The 19680-nt window shown below is 47.5% G+C and overlaps 1 protein-coding gene across 1 annotated transcript; it reads left to right on the top strand.

Moving 5' to 3' along the window:
* Positions 1-18376: 18376 nt before the first annotated feature.
* On the top strand, positions 18377-19586 carry LOC123144270 (CASP-like protein 1D1). The gene is made up of 3 exons (XM_044563388.1): positions 18377-18705; positions 18839-18965; positions 19063-19586. Exons 1-3 carry the CDS (start codon positions 18485-18487, stop codon positions 19282-19284), a joined length of 570 nt encoding a protein of 189 aa, XP_044419323.1. The 5' UTR covers positions 18377-18484; the 3' UTR covers positions 19285-19586.
* The last annotated feature ends 94 nt before the right edge of the window (positions 19587-19680 follow it).

Below are 19680 nucleotides of genomic sequence, written 5' to 3'. Positions count from 1 at the left end.
GGACTACACCCAGCGGGTGCACTCAGCGTGCCCCCGCTAACACGGAGTTTAAATCGACACACCCAGTGGGTGATTACTATAAATTCTGGAAAGAAAAGTTTTGATAGCATATCCTAACAGAACAAGCGGTGGTCGACTGACCTGAACATTGCTTTGAAGGGCGGAACTGGCGTCGTAAGCTGCCTGGCTCGCATCCCGGATGGTCTTCAACTGCTCCATCATGATCCCTGCCTGGCGTATCGCCTCCTTCGCGGCGCCAGCTTGGTCCTCTGGGACGTGGTGCGTCGTGAAGAGGGAGGGCTGCAGAGCACTCGTCAGTGGATCTGCGAAGGACACAGTGTGTCGAGTGGTGTTCTCCTCCTCCGCGACCAGAGTCTCAGGCACCGTCACATCCTGGGGCACCCTGCCGGCAGACGCTTTCCTACTCCTTCTGTGCTTCAGCGGTTCCTCATCTTCATCATCATCAGGGAGAGTGATAACAACATTGGATGGAGCTACAGAAAAGAATCAGAATTAGAGATCATGAGTCAGTCGACTAGAAACGGTGTTAAGAGTATAGTACCAGGTTTTGAGGTTGCTGCGTCCTCCATCTCATGGTCGTCAGCCCGGGCTGAGGTCTCAGAAGTAGCAGCACTGCAACTCCAAAGAATCAGTCGACTAACTCCAGCGCCAACCAGAGATAAAGTTCGCACAAAACAAGAAGACTTAAGCAGCATGATTACCCTGATATGGTGGGGATGGACACCTTCATCTTCGGCAGGAGCTTGGTCGGCTTTGACGGGGCCGCCCTGGGCTGCTTCGACGCCTTTTCAGTCGGCGCCGGAGAGGTGGTCCGAGGGCGCTTGGTCGACTGTGTAACAGTCGCAACCCCCTTGCCACGTTCAGTCGCAGGGTCATGGACAAGCTTCGACCGCCTTTCCGAGCGCGGTGGTGCGACCTCCTCCTCCTCCTCCTCTTCCTCGTCCTCATCATCATCATCATCATCGTCATCATCATCATCATCATCCTCAGCGGCGTCCGAGTCCCACTCCTCCTCCTGGCTCTCGCCCCCGCTCGCTTCTCCCTCCTCAGTCGGAGCCTGTGCTCCATTGGGCATCGAGTACAGCTCAGTGAGGGCCTGATAGACATCAAGACAAAGATCAGTCGACCGATCGGCAGAGAAAACAGAAATAAATGTGACAAGAATACAATGGGAAGTGGAGCAGACATACCTTGTTTGGATCACTGTGGCAGTCGAGTGGAGGAATCCTTCTGGCTCCGCGAGGGTTATCCTTGTTCCCAGTAACAGCGGCCATCCACCTTTCCAGAGTGGCATCGTCGACTGCTTCTGGATTGACCCGAGTCACATCCTCAGTCCCGCAGTACAACCACATGCAATGGCTCCGGAACTGAAGAGGCTGGATACGACGCCTAAGAAAAACCTCCAGGAGATCCATACCCGTCACTCCCTCCCGAACCAACTGAACTACACGCTCCATCAGCATCTTCACGTCAGCTTTCTCCTCCGGAATCACCTTCAGAGAGGAGGGCTTGTTCACTCGGCCCATGGTGAACTGAGGGAGTCCACTCGACTGCCCCGGCGTCGACTGATCCTGGCAGTAGAACCAGGTCGACTGCCAGCCTCTGACTGACTCGGGAAATGTCATGGCTGGGAAGGTGCTCTTGTTCCTCACCTGGATCCCCAGACCCCCACACATTTGGACAACTCGGGTTTTTTCGTCGCCTGGGCTCGCCTTCTTCACGGTCTGAGAGCGACACGTGAATATGTGCTTGAACAAACCCCAATGCGGTCGACAACCCAGGAAACTCTCACACATGGACACAAACGCGGCAAGATAGGCGATAGAATTCGGGGTGAAGTGGTGGAGTTGCGCTCCAAAGAAGTTCAAGAAACCACGGAAGAAAATGCTCGGCGGCAAAGAAAATCCGCGGTCGACATGGGTAGCCAGAAGCACGCACTCACCCTCTTCCGGCTGGGGCTGCCACTCTTTCCCCGGAAGCCTCGCAGCTCCATGAGGGATCAGGCCCTCGTTGGCCATGTCGAGGAGATCCTTCTCCGTGATGGTCGACTGGATCCAATCTCCCTGGACCCAGCCTTTCGGCAGGCGAGATCTAGACGAAGACCCGCCACGACTGGTGGATCTCCCCTTCGCCTTCTCCGTCGCCGATGCCTTCTTCGCGCATTCCAACACCGTCGTCTTCTCCTTGACCATGGCTGCCGGCGGGACGCGCGAGGAGAAGTTGTGCGGAGGCGAGAGCGAGCGCGTTGGGCGGAGACGAAGGGAACAGAGGGAGAATGCTGAGGCACTGTTCAAAAAACCCTCGCCGGGCGCATTTATAAGATCCCTTCCGAGTGGATGACAGGTGGGCCCGGTCGATCTAATCATATCCTGAACAGTTACGCGGACGCGATACGTGGCGAAAAAAGCGGCGCGGGGATCGAGGCGTCTATGTCCTGTCCCATCCGAGCGCCGCGGTCCGCCCCGCTTCGCGCGCTTCCCCAAATTTCGTATCCTGCGGAATCCGCGAACGGCAGACCGGTCTGCCAGACGCGGGATTTCCTGCGATCCGTCGCTCGGAAATCGGCGAAGTCCAAAAGATCACTCGACAAAGGAAAAGAATGGATCGAGTCGACTGAAGAAAAGTTGCTCACTATCAACAAAGAGATTTTTTGGTTCAAAACAACGCACGACCAGTATGCGAAGGCTAATCGGAAACAGCATCAACTCCTTCATCACTCAAGTCTCAACCCATTCGGGGGCTAATGATGGAGTCATGTACCTAGGGTAGGGTCACGGACCTGGTCTAAGTACCCTGCCCAAGGACACCCTTAGAAGAGATCACCTTCCAGTCGACCTACGAGGGACTCACTCGACTAGCTTGAAGGACTCGACCACGAAGACTCACTCGACCATCAGAAGGTCAAGAGGCACTCTGCACTGCAACGGTCTGTAATTAAGTAGACTTTATGATAGTAAAGACACTTTATGTGGGGCGTTACCAGTAACGCCCCAGACTTAATGTACCTTAAACCCTTCATTACGTGGGTTGGCTGGGGTCCTGGCGCACTCTATATAAGCCACCCCCTCCACAGGCAGAAGGGTTCGGCACCCTGTAATCCATATACACATAATCCACTCGACCGCCTCCGGGCTCCGAGACGTAGGGCTTTTACTTCCTCCGAGAAGGGCCTGAACTCATACATCTCTTGTGCTTACAACCTCTCCATAGCTAGGACCTTGCCTCTCCATACCTACCCCCCACTCTACTGTCAGACTTAGATCCACGACAGCCGGCCCCCACTTTCCTTCCTTCTTCCCTCTCCGTCCTTCTCTCCTAGAAACAACAAAGGGAAGGGGGAATCCTACTCCCGGTGGGAGTAGGACTCCTTGGGGCGTGCCTAGAGAGGCCGGCCCCCTCCCCCTCCTCCACTCCTTTATATACGGGGGAGGGGGGCACCCCATAGACACACAAGTTGATCATTGATCTTTAGCCGTGTGCGGTGCCCCCCTCCACCATAATCCACCTCGGTAATATCGTAGCGGTGCTTAGGCGAAGCCCTGTTCCAGTAGCAACATCATCACCGTCATCACGCCGCCGTGCTGACGAAACTCTCCCTCGAAGCTCTACTGGATCATGAGTTCGCGAGACGTCACCGAGACGAACGTGTGCAGATCGCGGAGGTTCCGTATCTTCGATACTAGATCGGTCGATCGTGAAGACGTACGACTACATCAACCACATTGTCATAACGCTTCCGCTTACGGTCTATGAGGGTACGTAGACGATACTCTCCCCTCTCGTTGCTATGCATCACCATGATCTTGTGTGTGCGTAGGAATTTTTTTGAAATTACTACGTTCCCTAACAATAGCAACTTCATTGTCATAATCAATTGAAACCTCTTCCAAAATAGTGGATGTATCACTAAATAAAGTCATGACTCTCCAAATCCAGTTTCATCAACATTGTAATAAGATTCAACACCCTCCAAAATAGTGGGATCACTACAACCTAGAGTTGACACTCTTCCGAACCCATTTTCACCAATGTAATCATCATAAATATGAGGCATGCTATCATCATAATAAATTTTCTTATCGAAAGTAGAAGGAATCAAAGGATCATATTCATTAAGCAAAGCATCCTCAAGCTTAGGACAAGCATTATTTCCAGCAAATAAATCTTCAAACATTTCATACTCATCAAACATAGCATCCCCAAGCTTGTGGTTTTGCATATCATCATAATCATTCTTATCAATAGCATGAATGGCACCAATAGTATAGCAAACATTATTATCATATTCTTCCAAGCAAGTGCTAAAAATATTTTCAAGATCATAATTGATATCGTTGTCTTCCCAATCATAATCATCACAACAAGCAATAGGCATAACAAAATCATCATCAATATCATCATCCTCCATCAACATATTTGATTCACTTTCATGAGGCACGATGGTGATGGGAGCAACATTATTTGGGAGAGATACCTTTTTACCTCTATTCTTTCTTCTTTTCTTCTTCTTCACACACCATGTGTGGGTTTAATTAATTCTTTCAAGCTTCTTGTTGAAGATATTGATTGGATAGGAAGCTCCTCCTCGTTACCTGATTCATCCTAATAAACACTAGAAGGGTATTGGGAAATATTTTCCCTCTCATTAGTACTCCCTTCATATTCCATTTGTTTTCTTGACTTTAGATATTTTTCAATATAAGTATTCTCAATGCAATTTACCATACAAAACATATAAATTTCTTCTAGAGCAACATCAAGGAACCTCTCGGGATTTGGAAAACCCTTAGTTATATGTTTCATTTCTTCATACCCCAAAAGAAGACTAATCTCTTTATGATGCTCAAGGGTAATCAAGTTATCACAATTTTTGGATACGATTTGATCATGAAACAATTTGTATTGGAGATTTAAATGACCACGTTCATTGCAAAATTCACAAGGATGGTGAAAAAAATTCATTTTTCAGCACAATCATCTAGCCTCTCTTGCAACCTTTTTGTTTCTAAATACTTATGCTTCTTACAAAATCCATCTTCCCTTTTTGGTGTGCAAAGGCACTCCCAATTCACTCCGCAAAAAGTGACATGCTTATAAGAAACATTTTTGTCATGACTTGTGCAATCATCACTAGCATTTTGGATATTCAAAGAATTCATACTAACAACATTGCAGTCATGCTCATCATTCAAATATTTTGGGCCAAGCATTTTATTGACTTCTTCTAACAATTGAGCACAACTTTCCGATCCATCATTTTCAAGAAAGATATTATAAAGATGATCAATAATATGATGCAACCTAAATTCCATTTTTATGCAGTTTTCTTTTATAAACCAAACTAGTGATAAAACAAGAAACTAAAAGATTCAATTGCAAGATCTAAAGATATACCTTCAAGCACTCACCTCCCCGGCAACGGTGCCATAAAAGAGCTTGATGTCTACTATGCAACTTTATTCTTGTAGACACATATTGGGCCTCCAAGCACAGAGTTTTGTAGAACAATAGCAATTTTCCCTCAAGTGGATGACCTAAGGTTTATCAATCTGTGAGAGGTGTAGGATGAAGGTGGTCTCTCTCAAACGACCCTGCAACCAAATACAAGAAATCTCTTGTGTCCCCAACACACCCAATACAATGGCAAATTGTATTGGTGCACTAGTTCGACGAATAGATGGTGATAAAAGTGTAATATTGATGATAAAAATATATATTTATAATCTGAATAAATAAAACAGCAAGGTAGCAAATAGTAAATGGGCACAAAACGGTATTGCAATGCTTAAAAACAAGGCCTAGGGTCCGTACTTTCACTAGTGCAATCTCTCAACAATGCTAACATAGTTGGATCATATGATTATCCCTCAAAGTGTAACGAAAAATCACTCCCGAGTTCCTATTAGCGGAGAACAAAAGATAGGAATTGTTTGTAGGGTACTAAACCACCTCAAAGCTATTCTTTCCATTCGATCTATTCAAGAGTCCGTACTAAAATAACACAAAGCTATTTTTTCCGTTCGATCTATCCTAGAGTCCGTACTAAGATAACACCAAAGCAAGTTCATATTCATAATACTCAATCCACACAAAGAACTATAAAGTGACCACAAAGTTTCTATCGGAGAAAAGATAATAAAAATGTGCATCAACCCCTATGCATAGATTACCCCAATATCACCACGGAAATCCGCAAATTGAGTGCCATAACGCATATCAAGTGAATCAACAAGATACCCCATTGTCACCTCAAGTATTCATATCGCAAGACATACATCATGTGTTCTCAAATCTGAACATTCAATCCGACATGATAAAACTTCAAAGGGTAAAGATTCAGTTCATCACAACAAGAGTATAGAGGGGAGAAACATCATATGATCCATCTATATTAACAAAGCCCATGATATAGATCACGAGAGAGAGAGAGAGAGAGAGAGAGAGAGAGAGAGAGATGAATCACATAGCTACTGGTACAAACCCTCAGCCCCGAGGGTGGACTACTCCCTCCTCATCGTGGTGGCCGCTGGCATGATGAAGATGGCCACCAGAGGTGATTCCCCCATCCGACAGGGTGCCGGAACGGGTCTAGATTGGTTTTCGGTGGCTTCGGAGCCCTGCGGTGGCGGAACTTCTGATCGAGGTTAACCTCGAAGGGTTTTGGAATATTTGGGAATTTATAGTGCAAATAGGAGGTGCGGGAGGCCATCGAGGTGGGCACAACCCACCTGGGCGCGCCAAGGGGCCCTGGCGCGCCCTGGTGGGTTGTGCCCCCCTCGGGGCACCCCCAAGTGCAGCTCTGACCCATTGGGTTCCTTTTGATCCAAAAAAATCTTCGTAATGTTTCGCGGTATTTGGACTCCGTTTGATATTGATTTTCTGCAATGTAAAAAACAAGCAAAAAATAACAACTGACACTGGGCACTAGGTCAATAGGTTAGTCCCAAAAAATGATATAAAGTTGCTATAAAATGATTGTAAAACACCCAAGAATGATAAAATAACAGTATAAATACTTCATAAATTATAGATGCGTTGGAGACGTATCATTCCCCAAGCCGACCCAAGGCTTGATAGGGTCCAACCATTCAGCCCAAAGCCAACGGATGTGAAGAGTAGTAGCAATTTTTTCCAGATTTAGAATCCCCAGGCCACCTTGTATTTTGGATTTGCAAACCTGCTCCCAGTTGATCTTGCATTTACCACCAATGACCTTGTCACAACCAGCCCAGAAGGAGGCACGACGCAGCGAATCAATCTTATTCACCACCTCAATCAGAGGATTTAGCGTTGTCATGTATATGGCAATGGCCGTGATGACCGACTTGACTAAAATAGCCCTGCCCGGTGATTCCACATGTTTGCCAATCCAGGGAATGAGTTGGGCAACGATATTGTCCTCAAGGGGTTGGAAGTGAATTATTTTCAATCTTTTGACCGACAAAGGCAACCCAAGGTATTTCATAGGGAAGGATGAGTGGTTCGCCGGAAAAGAGTGAAGGATATCATCAAGGTGCACAACGGATATGGGCAACCAAGCTTTTAGAGTAATTTGTGACCAGCCCAGTGACCTCTCCGAAGCACGCAAGAGAGTCCGCGAAGAATTCTACCTCAGCTTTAATGGGTGCAAGGAAACCAGTGGCATCATCCGCGTAAAGACAGGCTCTAACAGCCATCGCATTTCTGCCAAGGGTTTGCAACTTGCCTTGCTTGGTGGCCTTCTGAAGAATATAATGGAGAGGATCGATGGAAAACACAAGTAGGAGAGGGGTCAATGGATCTCTTTGCCTAAGATCTTGGCCCGGCTTGATGGGGCAAACAGTGTTGGGGAACGTAGCAGAATTTTAAAATTTTCTATGCATCACCAAGATCAATCTATGGAGTCATCTAGCAACAAGGGAGAGAGGAGTGCATCTACATACCCTTGTAGATCGCGCGCGGAAGCGTTCAAGAGAACGGGGTTGATGGAGTCGTACTCGACGTGATCCAAATCACCGATGACCAAGTGCCGAACGGATAGCACCTCCGCGTTCAACACACGTACGGTTGGGAGACGTCTCCTCCTTCTTGATCCAGCAAGGGGGAAAGAGAGGTTGATGAAGATCCAGCAGCACGACGGCGTGGCGGTGGAAGCAACGGTGATCTCGGCAGGGCTTCGCCAAGCGCAGGGAGACACAGGAGTGTCACGGGAGGGAGAGGAAGAGGCCAGGGGCTTGGGTGCGCAGCCCTCCCTCCCCCCACTATATATAGGGTGCCTAGGGGGGGCGCCGGCCCTAGGAGGTCCAATCTCCTAGGGGGGCGGCGGCCAAGGGGGTGCCTTGCCCCCCAAGGCAAGGGTGGCGCCCCCACCCCTAGGGTTTCTAACCCTAGGCGCAGGGGGAGGCCCAAGGGGGGGCGCACCAGCCCACTAGGGGCTGGTTCCCCTCCCACTTCATCCCGTGGGGCCCTCTGGGATAGGTGGCCCCACCCGGTGGACCCCCGGGACCCTTCCGGTGGTCCCGGTACAATACCGGTGACCCCTGAAACCTTCCCGATGGCCGAAACTGGACTTCCTATATATGAATCTTTACCTCCAGACCATTCCGGAACTCCTCGTGACGTCCGGGATCTCATTTGGGACTCCGAACAACTTTCGGGTTACCGTGTGCTAATATCTCTACAACCCTAGCGTCACCGAACCTTAAGTGTGTAGACCCTACGGGTTCGGGAGACATGCAGACTTGACCGAGAAGCCTCTCCGGTCAATAACCAACAACGGGATCTGGATACCCATGTTGGCTCCCACATGCTCCACGACGATCTCATTGGATGAACCACGATGTCGAGGATTCAATCAATCCGTATACAATTCCCTTTGTCAATCGGTACGTTACTTGCCCGAGACTCGATCGTCGGTATCCCAATACCTTGTTCAGTCTCGTTACCGGCAAGTCACTTTACTCGTACCGTAATGCATGATCCCGTGATCAACCACTTGATCACATTGAGCTCATTATGATGATGCATTACCGAGTGGGCCCAGAGATACCTCTCCGTCATACGGAGTGACAAATCCCAGTCTTGATTCGTGCCAACCCAACAGACACTTTCGGAGATACCTGTAATGTACCTTTATAGTCACCCAGTTACGTTGTGACGTTTGGCACACCCAAGGCACTCCTACGGTATCCGGGAGTTGCACAATCTCATGGTCTAAGGAAATGATACTTGACATTCAGAAAAGCTATAGCAAACGAACTACACGATCTTTGAGCTAAGCTTAGGATTGGGTCTTGTCCATCACATCTTTCTCCTAATGATGTGATCCCGTTATCAATGACATCCAATGTCCATAGTTAGGAAACCATGACTATCTTTTGATCAACGAGCTAGTCAACTAGAGGCTCACTAGGGACGTGTTGTGGTCTATGTATTCACACATGTATTACGATTTCCGGATAACACAATTATAGCATGAACAATAGACAATTATCATGAACAAAGAAATATAATAATAACCATTTTATTATTGCCTCTAGGGCATATTTCCAACAGTCTCCCACTTGCACTAGAGTCAATATTCTAGTTACATTGTGATGAATCGAACACCCATGCAGTTCTGGTGTTGATCATGTTTTGCTCTAGGGAGAGGTTTAGTCAACGGATCTGCTACATTCAGGTCCGTATGTACTTTACAAATCTCTATGTCTCCATTTTGAACACTTTCACGAATGGAGTTGAAGCGACGCTTGATATGCCTGGTCTTCCTGTGAAACCTGGGCTCCTTGGCAAGGGCAATAGCTCCAGTGTTGTCACAGAAGAGAGTCATCGGGCCCGACGCATTGGGTATGACTCCTAGGTCGGTAATGAACTCCTTCACCCAGACTGCTTCTTGTGCTGCCTCCGAGGCTGCCATGTACTCCGCTTCACATGTAGATCCCGCCACAACGCTTTGCTTGCAACTGCACCAGCTTACTGCCCCACCATTCAAAATATACACGTATCCGGTTTGTGACTTAGAGTCATCCAGATCTGTGTCGAAGCTAGCATCGACGTAACCCTTTACGACGAGCTCTTCGTCACCTCCATAAACGAGAAACATTTCCTTAGTCCTTTTCAGGTACTTCAGGATATTCTTGACCGCTGTCCAGTGTTCCATGCCGGGATTACTTTGGTACCTTCCTACCAAACTTACGGCAAGGTTTACATCAGGTCTGGTACACAGCATAGCATACATGATAGACCCTATGGCCGAGGCATAGGGGACGACACTCATCTTTTCTCTATCTTCTGCCGTGGTCGGGCATTGAGCCGTGCTCAATCTCGTACCTTGCAATACAGGCAAGAACCCCTTCTTTGACTGATCCATTTTGAACTTCTTCAATATCTTGTCAAGGTACGTACTCTGTGAAAGACCAATGAGGCGTCTCGATCTATCTCTATAGATCTTGATGCCTAATATATAAGCAGCTTCTCCAAGGTCCTTCATTGAAAAACACTTGTTCAAGTAGGCCTTTATGCTTTCCAAGAATTCTATATCATTTCCCATCAATAGTATGTCATCCACATACAATATGAGAAATGCTACAGAGCTCCCACTCACTTTCTTGTAAATGCAGGCTTCTCCATAAGTCTGCATAAACCCAAACGCTTTGATCATCTCATCAAAGCGAATGTTCCAACTCCGAGATGCTTGCACCAGCCCATAAATCGAGCGTTGGAGCTTGCACACCTTGTCAGCATTCTTAGGATCGACAAAACCTTCCGGCTGCATCATATACAATTCTTCCTTAAGGAAACCATTAAGGAATGCCGTTTTGACGTCCATTTGCCATATCTCATAATCATAGAATGCGGCAATTGCTAACATGATTCGGACGGACTTCAGCTTCGCTACGGGTGAGAAAGTCTCATCGTAGTCAACCCCTTGAACTTGTCGATAACCCTTAGCGACAAGCCGAGCTTTATAGATGGTCACATTACCATCCGCGTCTGTCTTCTTCTTAAAGATCCATTTATTTTCTATGGCTCGCCGATCAATCGGGCAAGTCAGTCAAAGTCCATACTTCGTTTTCATACATGGATCCTATCTCGGATTTCATGGCTTCCAGCCATTTGTCGGAATCCGGGCCCGCCATCGCTTCTTCATAGTTCGAAGGTTCACCGTTGTCTAACAACATGATTTCCAAGACAGGGTTGCCGTACCACTCTGGTGCGGAACGTGTCCTTGTGGACCTACGAAGTTCAGTAGCAACTTGATCTGAAGTTTCATGATCATCATCATAACTTCCTCTCTAGTCGGTGCAGGCACCTCAGGAACATTTTCTTGAGCTGCGCCACTTACCGGTTCAAGAGGTAATACTTCATCAAGTTCTACCTTCCTCCCACTTATTTCTTTCGAGAGAAACTCTTTCTCTAGAAAGGACCCATTCTTGGCAACAAAGATCTTGCCTTCGGATCTGAGGTAGAAGGTATACCCAACAGTTTCTTTAGGGTATCCTATGAAGATGCATTTTTCCGACTTGGGTTCGAGCTTTTCAGGTTGAAGTTTCTTGACATAAGCATCGCATCCCCAAACTTTTAGAAACGACAGCTTAGGTTTCTTCCCAAACCATAATTCATACGGTGTCATCTCAACGGATTTCGACGGAGCCCTATTTAAAGTGAATGCGGCAGTCTCTAAAGCATAGCCCCAAAATGACAGCGGTAAATCGGTAAGAGACATCATAGATCGCACCATATCCAATAGAGTGCGATTACGACGTTCGGACACACCATTACGCTGAGGTGTTCCAGGCGGCGTGAGTTGTGAAACTATTCCACATTTTCTTAAGTGTGTGCCAAATTCGTGACTCAAGTATTCTCCCCCACGATCTGATCGCAAGAACTTGATTTTCCTGTCACGTTGATTCTCAACCTCACTCTGAAATTCCTTGAAATTTTCAAAGGTCTCAGACTTGTGTTTCATTAAGTAGACATACCCATATCTACTCAAGTCATCAGTGAGGGTGAGAACATAACGATAGCCACCGCGAGCCTCAACACTCATTGGACCGCACACATCAGTATGTATGATTTCCAATAAGTTGGTTGCTCGCTCCATTGTTCCTGAGAACGGAGTCTTGGTCATTTTACCCATGAGGCATGGTTCGCACGTGTCAAATGATTCGTAATCAAGAGACTCTAAAAGTCCATCTGCATGGAGCTTCTTCATGCGTTTGACACCTATGTGACCAAGGCGGCAGTGCCACAAGTATGTGGGACTATCATTATCAACCTTACATCTTTTGGTATTCACACTATGAATATGTGTAGCATTACGCTCGAGATTCATTAAGAATAAACCATTCACCATCGGAGCATGACCATAAAACATATCTCTCATATAAATAGAACAACCATTATTCTCGGATTTAAATGAGTAGCCATCTCGTATTAAACGAGATCCTGATACAATGTTCATGCTCAAAGCTGGCACTAAATAACAATTATTGAGGTTTAAAACTAATCCCGTAGGTAAATGTAGAGGTAGCGTGCCGACGGCGATCACATCGACCTTGGAACCATTCCCGACGCGCATCGTCACCTCGTCCTTCGCCAGTCTCCGTTTATTCCGCAGCTCCTGCTTTGAGTTACAAATGTGAGCAACCGCACCGGTATCAAATACCCAGGAGCTACTACGAGTACTGGTAAGGTACACATCAATTACATGTATATCACATATACCTTTCGTGATTGCCGGCCTTCTTGTCCGCTAAGTATTTGGGGCAGTTCCGCTTCCAGTGACCACTTCCCTTGCAATAAAAACACTCAGTCTCGGGCTTGGGTCCATTCTTTGGCTTCTTCCCGGCAGCTTGCTTACCGGGCGCGGCAACTCCCTTGCCGTCCTTCTTGAAGTTCTTCTTACCCTTGCCTTTCTTGAACTTAGTGGTTTTATTCACCATCAACACTTGATGTTCCTTTTTGACTTCTACCTCTGCTGATTTCAGCATTGCAAATACTTCAGGAATGGTCTTTTCCATCCCCTGCATATTGAAGTTCATCACAAAGCTCTTGTAGCTCGGTGGAAGCGACTGAAGGATTCTGTCAATGACCGCGTCATCCGGGAGATTAACTCCTAGCTGAGTCAAGCGGTTATGCAACCCAGACATTTTGAGTATGTGCTCACTGACAGAACTATTTTCCTCCATCTTACAGCTGAAGAACTTGTCGGAGACTTCATATCTCTCGACCCGGGCATGAGCTTGAAAAACCATTTTCAGCTCTTCGAACATCTCATATGCTCCGTGTCTCTCAAAACGCTTTTGGAGCCCCGGTTCTAAGCTGTAAAGCATGCCGCACTGAACGAGGGAGTAATCATCAGCACGTGTCTGCCAAGCGTTCATAATGTCTTGGTTCTGTGGGACGGGTGCGTCACCTAGCGGTGCTTCTAGGACATAATCTTTCTTGGCAGCTATGAGGATGATCCTCAGGTTCCGGACCCAGTCCGTATAGTTGCTGCCATCGTCTTTCAGCTTGGTTTTCTCTAGGAACGCGTTGAAGTTGAGGACAACATGGGCCATTTGATCTACAAGACATATTGTAAAGATTTTAGACTAAGTTCATGATAATTAAGTTCATCTAATCAAATTATTCAATGAACTCCCACTCAGATAGACATCCCTCCAGTCATCTAAGTATAACATGATCCGAGTTAACTAGGCCATGTCCGATCATCACGTGAGACGGACTAGTCAACATCGGTGAACATCTTCATGTTGATCGTATCTTCTATACGACTCATGCTCGACCTTTCGGTCTTCTATGTTCCGAGGCCATGTCTGTACATGCTAGGCTCGTCAAGTCAACCTAAGTGTATTGCGTGTGTAAATCTGGCTTACACCCGTTGTATTCAAACGTTAGAATCTATCACACTCGATCATCACATGGTGCTTCGAAACAACAAACCTTCGCAATGGTGCACAGTTAGGGGGGACACTTTCTTGAAATTATTACGAGGGATCATCTTATTTAAGCTACCGTCGTTCTAAGCAAATAAGATGTAAAACATGATAAACATCACATGCAATCAAATAGTGACATGATATGGCCAATATCATTTGCTCCTTTGATCTCCATCTTCGGGGCTCCATGATCATCGTTGTCACCGGCATGACACCATGATCTCCATCATCGTGTCTTCTTGAAGTTGTCTCGTCATCTATTACTTCTACTACTATGGCTAACGCTTTAGCAATAAAGTAAAGTAATTACATGACGTTTATGTTGACACGCAGGTCATAAATAAATAAAGACAACTCCTATGGCTCCTGCCGGTTGTCATACTCATCGACATGCAAGTCGTGATTCCTATTACAAGAACATGATCAATCTCATACATCACATATATCATTCATCATTCATCACAACCTTTGGCCATATCACATCACAAAACACTTGCTGCAAAAACAAGTTAGACGTCCTCTAATTGTTGTTGCAAGTTTTTACGTGGCTGCTATAGGTTTCTAGCAAGAACGTTTCTTACCTACGCCAAAACCACAACGTGAATTGCCAATTTCTATTTACCCTTCATAAGGACCCTGTTCATCGAATCCGATCCGACTAAAGTGGGAGAGACAGACACCCGCCAGCCACCTTATGCAACTAGTGCATGTCAGTCGGTGGAACCGGTCTCACGTAAGCGTACGTGTAAGGTTGGTCCGGGCCGCTTCATCCCACGATGCCGCCGAATCAAGATAAGACTAGTAACGGCAAGAAATTGACAATATCGACGCCCACAACTACTTTGTGTTCTACTCGTGCATAGTAACTACGCATAGACCTAGCTCATGATGCCACTGTTGGGGAACGTAGCAGAATTTTAAAATTTTCTACACATCACCAAGATCAATCTATGGAGTCATCTAGCAACGAGGGAGAGAGGAGTGCATCTACATACCCTTGTAGATCACGCGCGGAAGCGTTCAAGAGAACGGGGTTGATGGAGTCATACTCGACGTGATCCAAATCACCGATGACCAAGTGCCGAACGGACAACACCTCCGCGTTCAACACACGTACGGTTGGGAGACGTCTCCTCCTTCTTGATCCAGCAAGGGGGAAGGAGAGGTTGATGAAGATCCAGCAGCACGACGGCGTGGTGGTGGAAGAAACAATGATCTCGGCAGGGCTTCACCAAGCGCAGGGAGATGGAGGAGTGTCACGGGAGGGAGAGGGAGAGGCCAGGGGCTTGGGTGTGCAACCCTCCCTCCCCCCACTATATATAGGGTGCCTAGGGGGGGCGCCGGCACTAGGAGATCCAATCTCCTAGGGGGGCGGCGGCCAAGGGGGTGCCTTGCCCCCCAAGGCAAGGGTGGCGCCCCCACCCCTAGGGTTTCTAACCCTAGGCGCAGGGGGAGGCCAAGGGGGGCGCACCAGCCCACTAGGGGCTGGTTCCCCTCCCACTTCAGCCCATGGGGCCCTCCGGGATAGGTGGCCCCACCCGGTGGACCCCCGGGACCCTTCCGGTGGTCCCGGTACAATACCGGTGACCCCTGAAACCTTCCCGATGGCCGAAACTGGACTTCCTATATATGAATCTTTACCTCCGGACCATTTCGGAACTCCTCGTGACGTCCGGGATCTCATCCGGGACTCCGAACAACTTTCGGGTTACCGTGTGCTAATATCTCTACAACCCTAGCGTCACCGAACCTTAAGTGTGTAGACCCTACGGGTTCAGGAGACATGCAGACTTGACCGAGAAGCCTCTCCGGTCAATAACCAACAGCGGGATCTGGATACCCATGTTGGCTCCCACATGCTCCACGATGATCTCATCGGATGAACCACGATGTCGAGGATTCAATCAATCCGTATACAATTCCCTTTGTCAATCGGTACGTTACTTGCCCGGGACTCGATCGTCGGTATCCCAATACCTTGTTCAGTCTTGTTACCGGCAAGTCACTTTACTCGTACCGTAATGCATGATCCCGTGATCAACCACTTAATCACATTGAGCTCATTATGATGATGCATTACCGAGTGGGCCAGAGATACCTCTCCGTCATACGGAGTGATAAATCCCAGTCTCGATTCATGCCAACCCAACAGACACTTTCGGAGATACCTGTAATGTACCTTTATAGTCACCCAGTTACGTTGTGACGTTTGGCACACCCAAGGCACTCCTACGATATCCGGGAGTTGCACAATCTCATGGTCTAAGGAAATGATACTTGACATTCAGAAAAGCTACATCAAACGAACTACACGATCTTTGAGCTAAGCTTAGGATTGGGTCTTGTCCATCACATCATTCTCCTAATGATGTGATCCTGTTATCAATGACATCCAATGTCCATAGTCAGGAAACCATGACTATCTTTTGATCAACGAGCTAGTCAACTAGAGGCTCACTAGGGACGTGTTGTGGTCTATGTATTCACACATGTATTACGATTTCCGGATAACACAATTATAACATGAACAATAGACAATTATCATGAACAAAGAAATATAATAATAATCATTTTATTATTGCCTCTAAGGCATATTTCCAACAAACAGGAACTCCATTGAGTTGAACCCGTGACGACGCCGAGTACAGGAGGGCCGAGACCAAACCTCAGAAACATGGACGAAAACCCAGATGGTTAAGCAGATCAAGTAGGTAGTCCCAACACCGAGTCAAACGTTTTTTTTAATGTCTAGCTTGAAAAGCAGAGCCGGTGTTTTGTTGCGGTGGAAACGCATGTCCAGATTGCGCATATACATGAAGTTATCGTGAATACATCTTCTTTTGATGAAAGCACTTCTTATGACGCCATTTGTATTATAATTGGCTTTTCTGTGCAAGGATAAACCTGACTTTTTTTACTAGTATATAAAATTTCACGAATAAGAAACCAACATTGTCTTTAGAAAAAAATATCACTATTACATGTCACTATTGACAATATTTTGGTCGGAAATTTTGTTTATAAACAAAGTCAACAGGGATTGTTTTTCTTTTTGTGAAATTGTTTTAACTTTATTTCACGAATACACAAAGCTTGTGTATCTTTCCATTGATAGAAGGAGTACAATGAGTACAATGAGAAATACAACACATGACATGAATGTAGACAGACGTGAACATGGTACCCGGAGTAGAGAGAAGGGATGCTCGACCCAGATACAACACAACTAAACCTACCAAACCCAAAACCAAGAGTGGCCAAGCCAAACCAGACAGAACTCCAACATCACGTGAGCCAATACGACAGACACCGCAAGCGAGTAAGATAGCGCATTCAAGAAGGAAAACAACGCCGAGAAGCCGTCGCCATCCGGTCTGGAGGAACCAGACCTAGGGTTTTTCCTGAGCTTGAAGAGGGACGCAACTGAAGGCCTTGGCAACGTCTCCAAAAAGAAAACGACACCCGCATGTGCCGTCGTTGCCAACACCGGCAAGTCGAGCAGGAATTTCTCCCTATCCCGTAGCTGAGCAATCCCATAGCTGCCGAATTGGGCCTGAAATTGTTTTTACAAGTATAATGGAATAATCCTTTGTTTCACGCTCGATCAAAGCTCACCGAAGTTGATTTTCATTTTTATCAGAGGGAAGGTTGCTCTAGGCGCTCTCCAGTGTCACGTTGCTGAGGATTTACTAAACGAGCAACTAAGGTGATGCTTTGATGGATTACCTCGCAATCTTACCGTGCTAACATGCTGACATTGTGTGTCTGTGGGAGGTTAGGATAATATATGTATGCGAATTAACATATTGTAGCATGACCAGTTGTGTTCACGATTTGATCCCCACGATCTGTCGTAATCTTGTACACGATCAAGCGTCGTCGTATTGGTAGTATTAGTAATACCAATACGGCCCGATGAGATAGGCTTCTCGAAACATAAACATACAATCCGTACTATCAGATAGAGCACGTTGACTAACACAAACTAGATAAGCAACCCCTAACGAGAATCATGGATGCGATCGGCGCGTGAAAGCGATGGATGCATTTGGAGAACAGCTAGCCACGTCAACATTACCATTGCTTGTCTGACTGACCAACTGGTGTACAACTTCCATTTTATTAGGGTCGGTATATGGATGTCACCTTCCCTACCGGTATCACACACAATGTAGAAGCACAAGTGCTGAATTCCAATTAACGGAGAGCACGTGAACACACCCAAACCCAAACATATTCACGGTGTGGATGAGGCTGTCAACACGATCATACTAAGTTGCGTACAAAGCGGGCTACTTGCAAGTCAAAGTCAGAAGTGCATGCGTACTTGCAGCAGCCTGCGTGTAAACAATGGCAATGACATTGTGCATTCTCACGTACGTGCCCCACCCCACCCCACCCCGGCGGCGGCTACAAGCCTATAAAACCACGCACTGCCGTGCCTGGGCGTCCCGGCGATCAATCCATTGAATCTCTTCTAGTGCTCGGAAACCGCAGACTCCCCGCCCAGCTATAGACAAGCGCGCGCCCCGATCGAAGGGATGGCCGGCACCGTTGAGGACAGCGGGAACACGGCGCCGTCGTCGCCGGCCGGGCTCCGCGGCGCCGACCTGGCCCTGAGGGTGCTTCTGTTCGCCGTCTCGTTGTCGGGGCTCGTCGTGCTGGTCACCGCCAAGCAGACGGAGATGGTGCCCCTGGTCCTGACGCCGCCGTTCAGATTCGGGCCGGTGCCCGCCCAGTTCAAAGACTCGCCAGCGCTCATGTACGTGAGTTGATCGTCATGTCATACGTCTCTCCTCTCCTACGGGAATTGATAACTTCCGCGTAGGAACGGTGCGTATAATAACATGGATTGCTGATGCTTATTGTGTGCCCTGTCTACGTGTGGTTTGCAGTTATCTTCTTGTGGCGCTGTGCATGACGAGCTTGTATAGCCTTCTGACGGCCGCCACCTCGGTCAAGTCCATGTCAAGCTCGGCTTCCTGTGCCAAGGGGATCTTCGTCCTCATTCTGCTTGATGTGGTCAGTATCTTCTGCCTTGAATGATTTGTTCTCACATGTACTGTAGTTGCACGCAGGGCACAGCTTGATGTAACAATCCTATCTATAACCATGGCAGGTTTACGCGGGCATCATGGCGTCGGCGACGGGCACGGCGGGGGCCGTGGCCTGGGTGGGGCTGAAGGGCAACTCGCACACGCGGTGGAACAAGATCTGCAACATCTACGGCAAGTTCTGCCGGCACATCGGCAGCGCCACCTGCCTCGGCCTCATCGCCTCCATCATCCTCGTCCTCCTCGTCGTCCTCAACGCCTACTCCCTCTACCGGAGAAGCCGCTGATCGAACTAGGCGTCCAGCCCCGCTCCCTCCTCCGGCTGGCGGGACAAATTTCATGTGCCGTGCATGTCATCCGTCGGCTTTGGTGAGCTCTGCCGGCCGGCGGTCAGTTGTATAAAAGATGCTACGTGTTCCTGTGGCTGTGGAGTGCTCTACGACATGCGTGTGTGCGTGCGTGTACATGTGCGTTGACGTTTATCCTTGTTTGTTTCTACAACACGTTGCTTTGTGACAGTAAGCACGACTTTTATCGGCCAAAATCACTGTTGTAACCTTTGTGGCATAGTTTAGCATGATTTAATTAACCCTGTTTTGAGAAAAATGGATTTAACCTTTTTGCTATCGCCAACGGTGGTAGGATTTAACGTACCACCAGGGTCTATGGCACCAGAAACCTAG

This window comes from Triticum aestivum, chromosome 1A, assembly GCF_018294505.1.
Source record: "Triticum aestivum cultivar Chinese Spring chromosome 1A, IWGSC CS RefSeq v2.1, whole genome shotgun sequence".
In the NCBI taxonomy this organism is placed as follows: Eukaryota; Viridiplantae; Streptophyta; class Magnoliopsida; order Poales; family Poaceae; genus Triticum; species Triticum aestivum.
The sequence above is the reverse complement of the archived record's forward strand: the minus strand, read 5'-3'. Positions and strand labels throughout refer to the sequence as shown.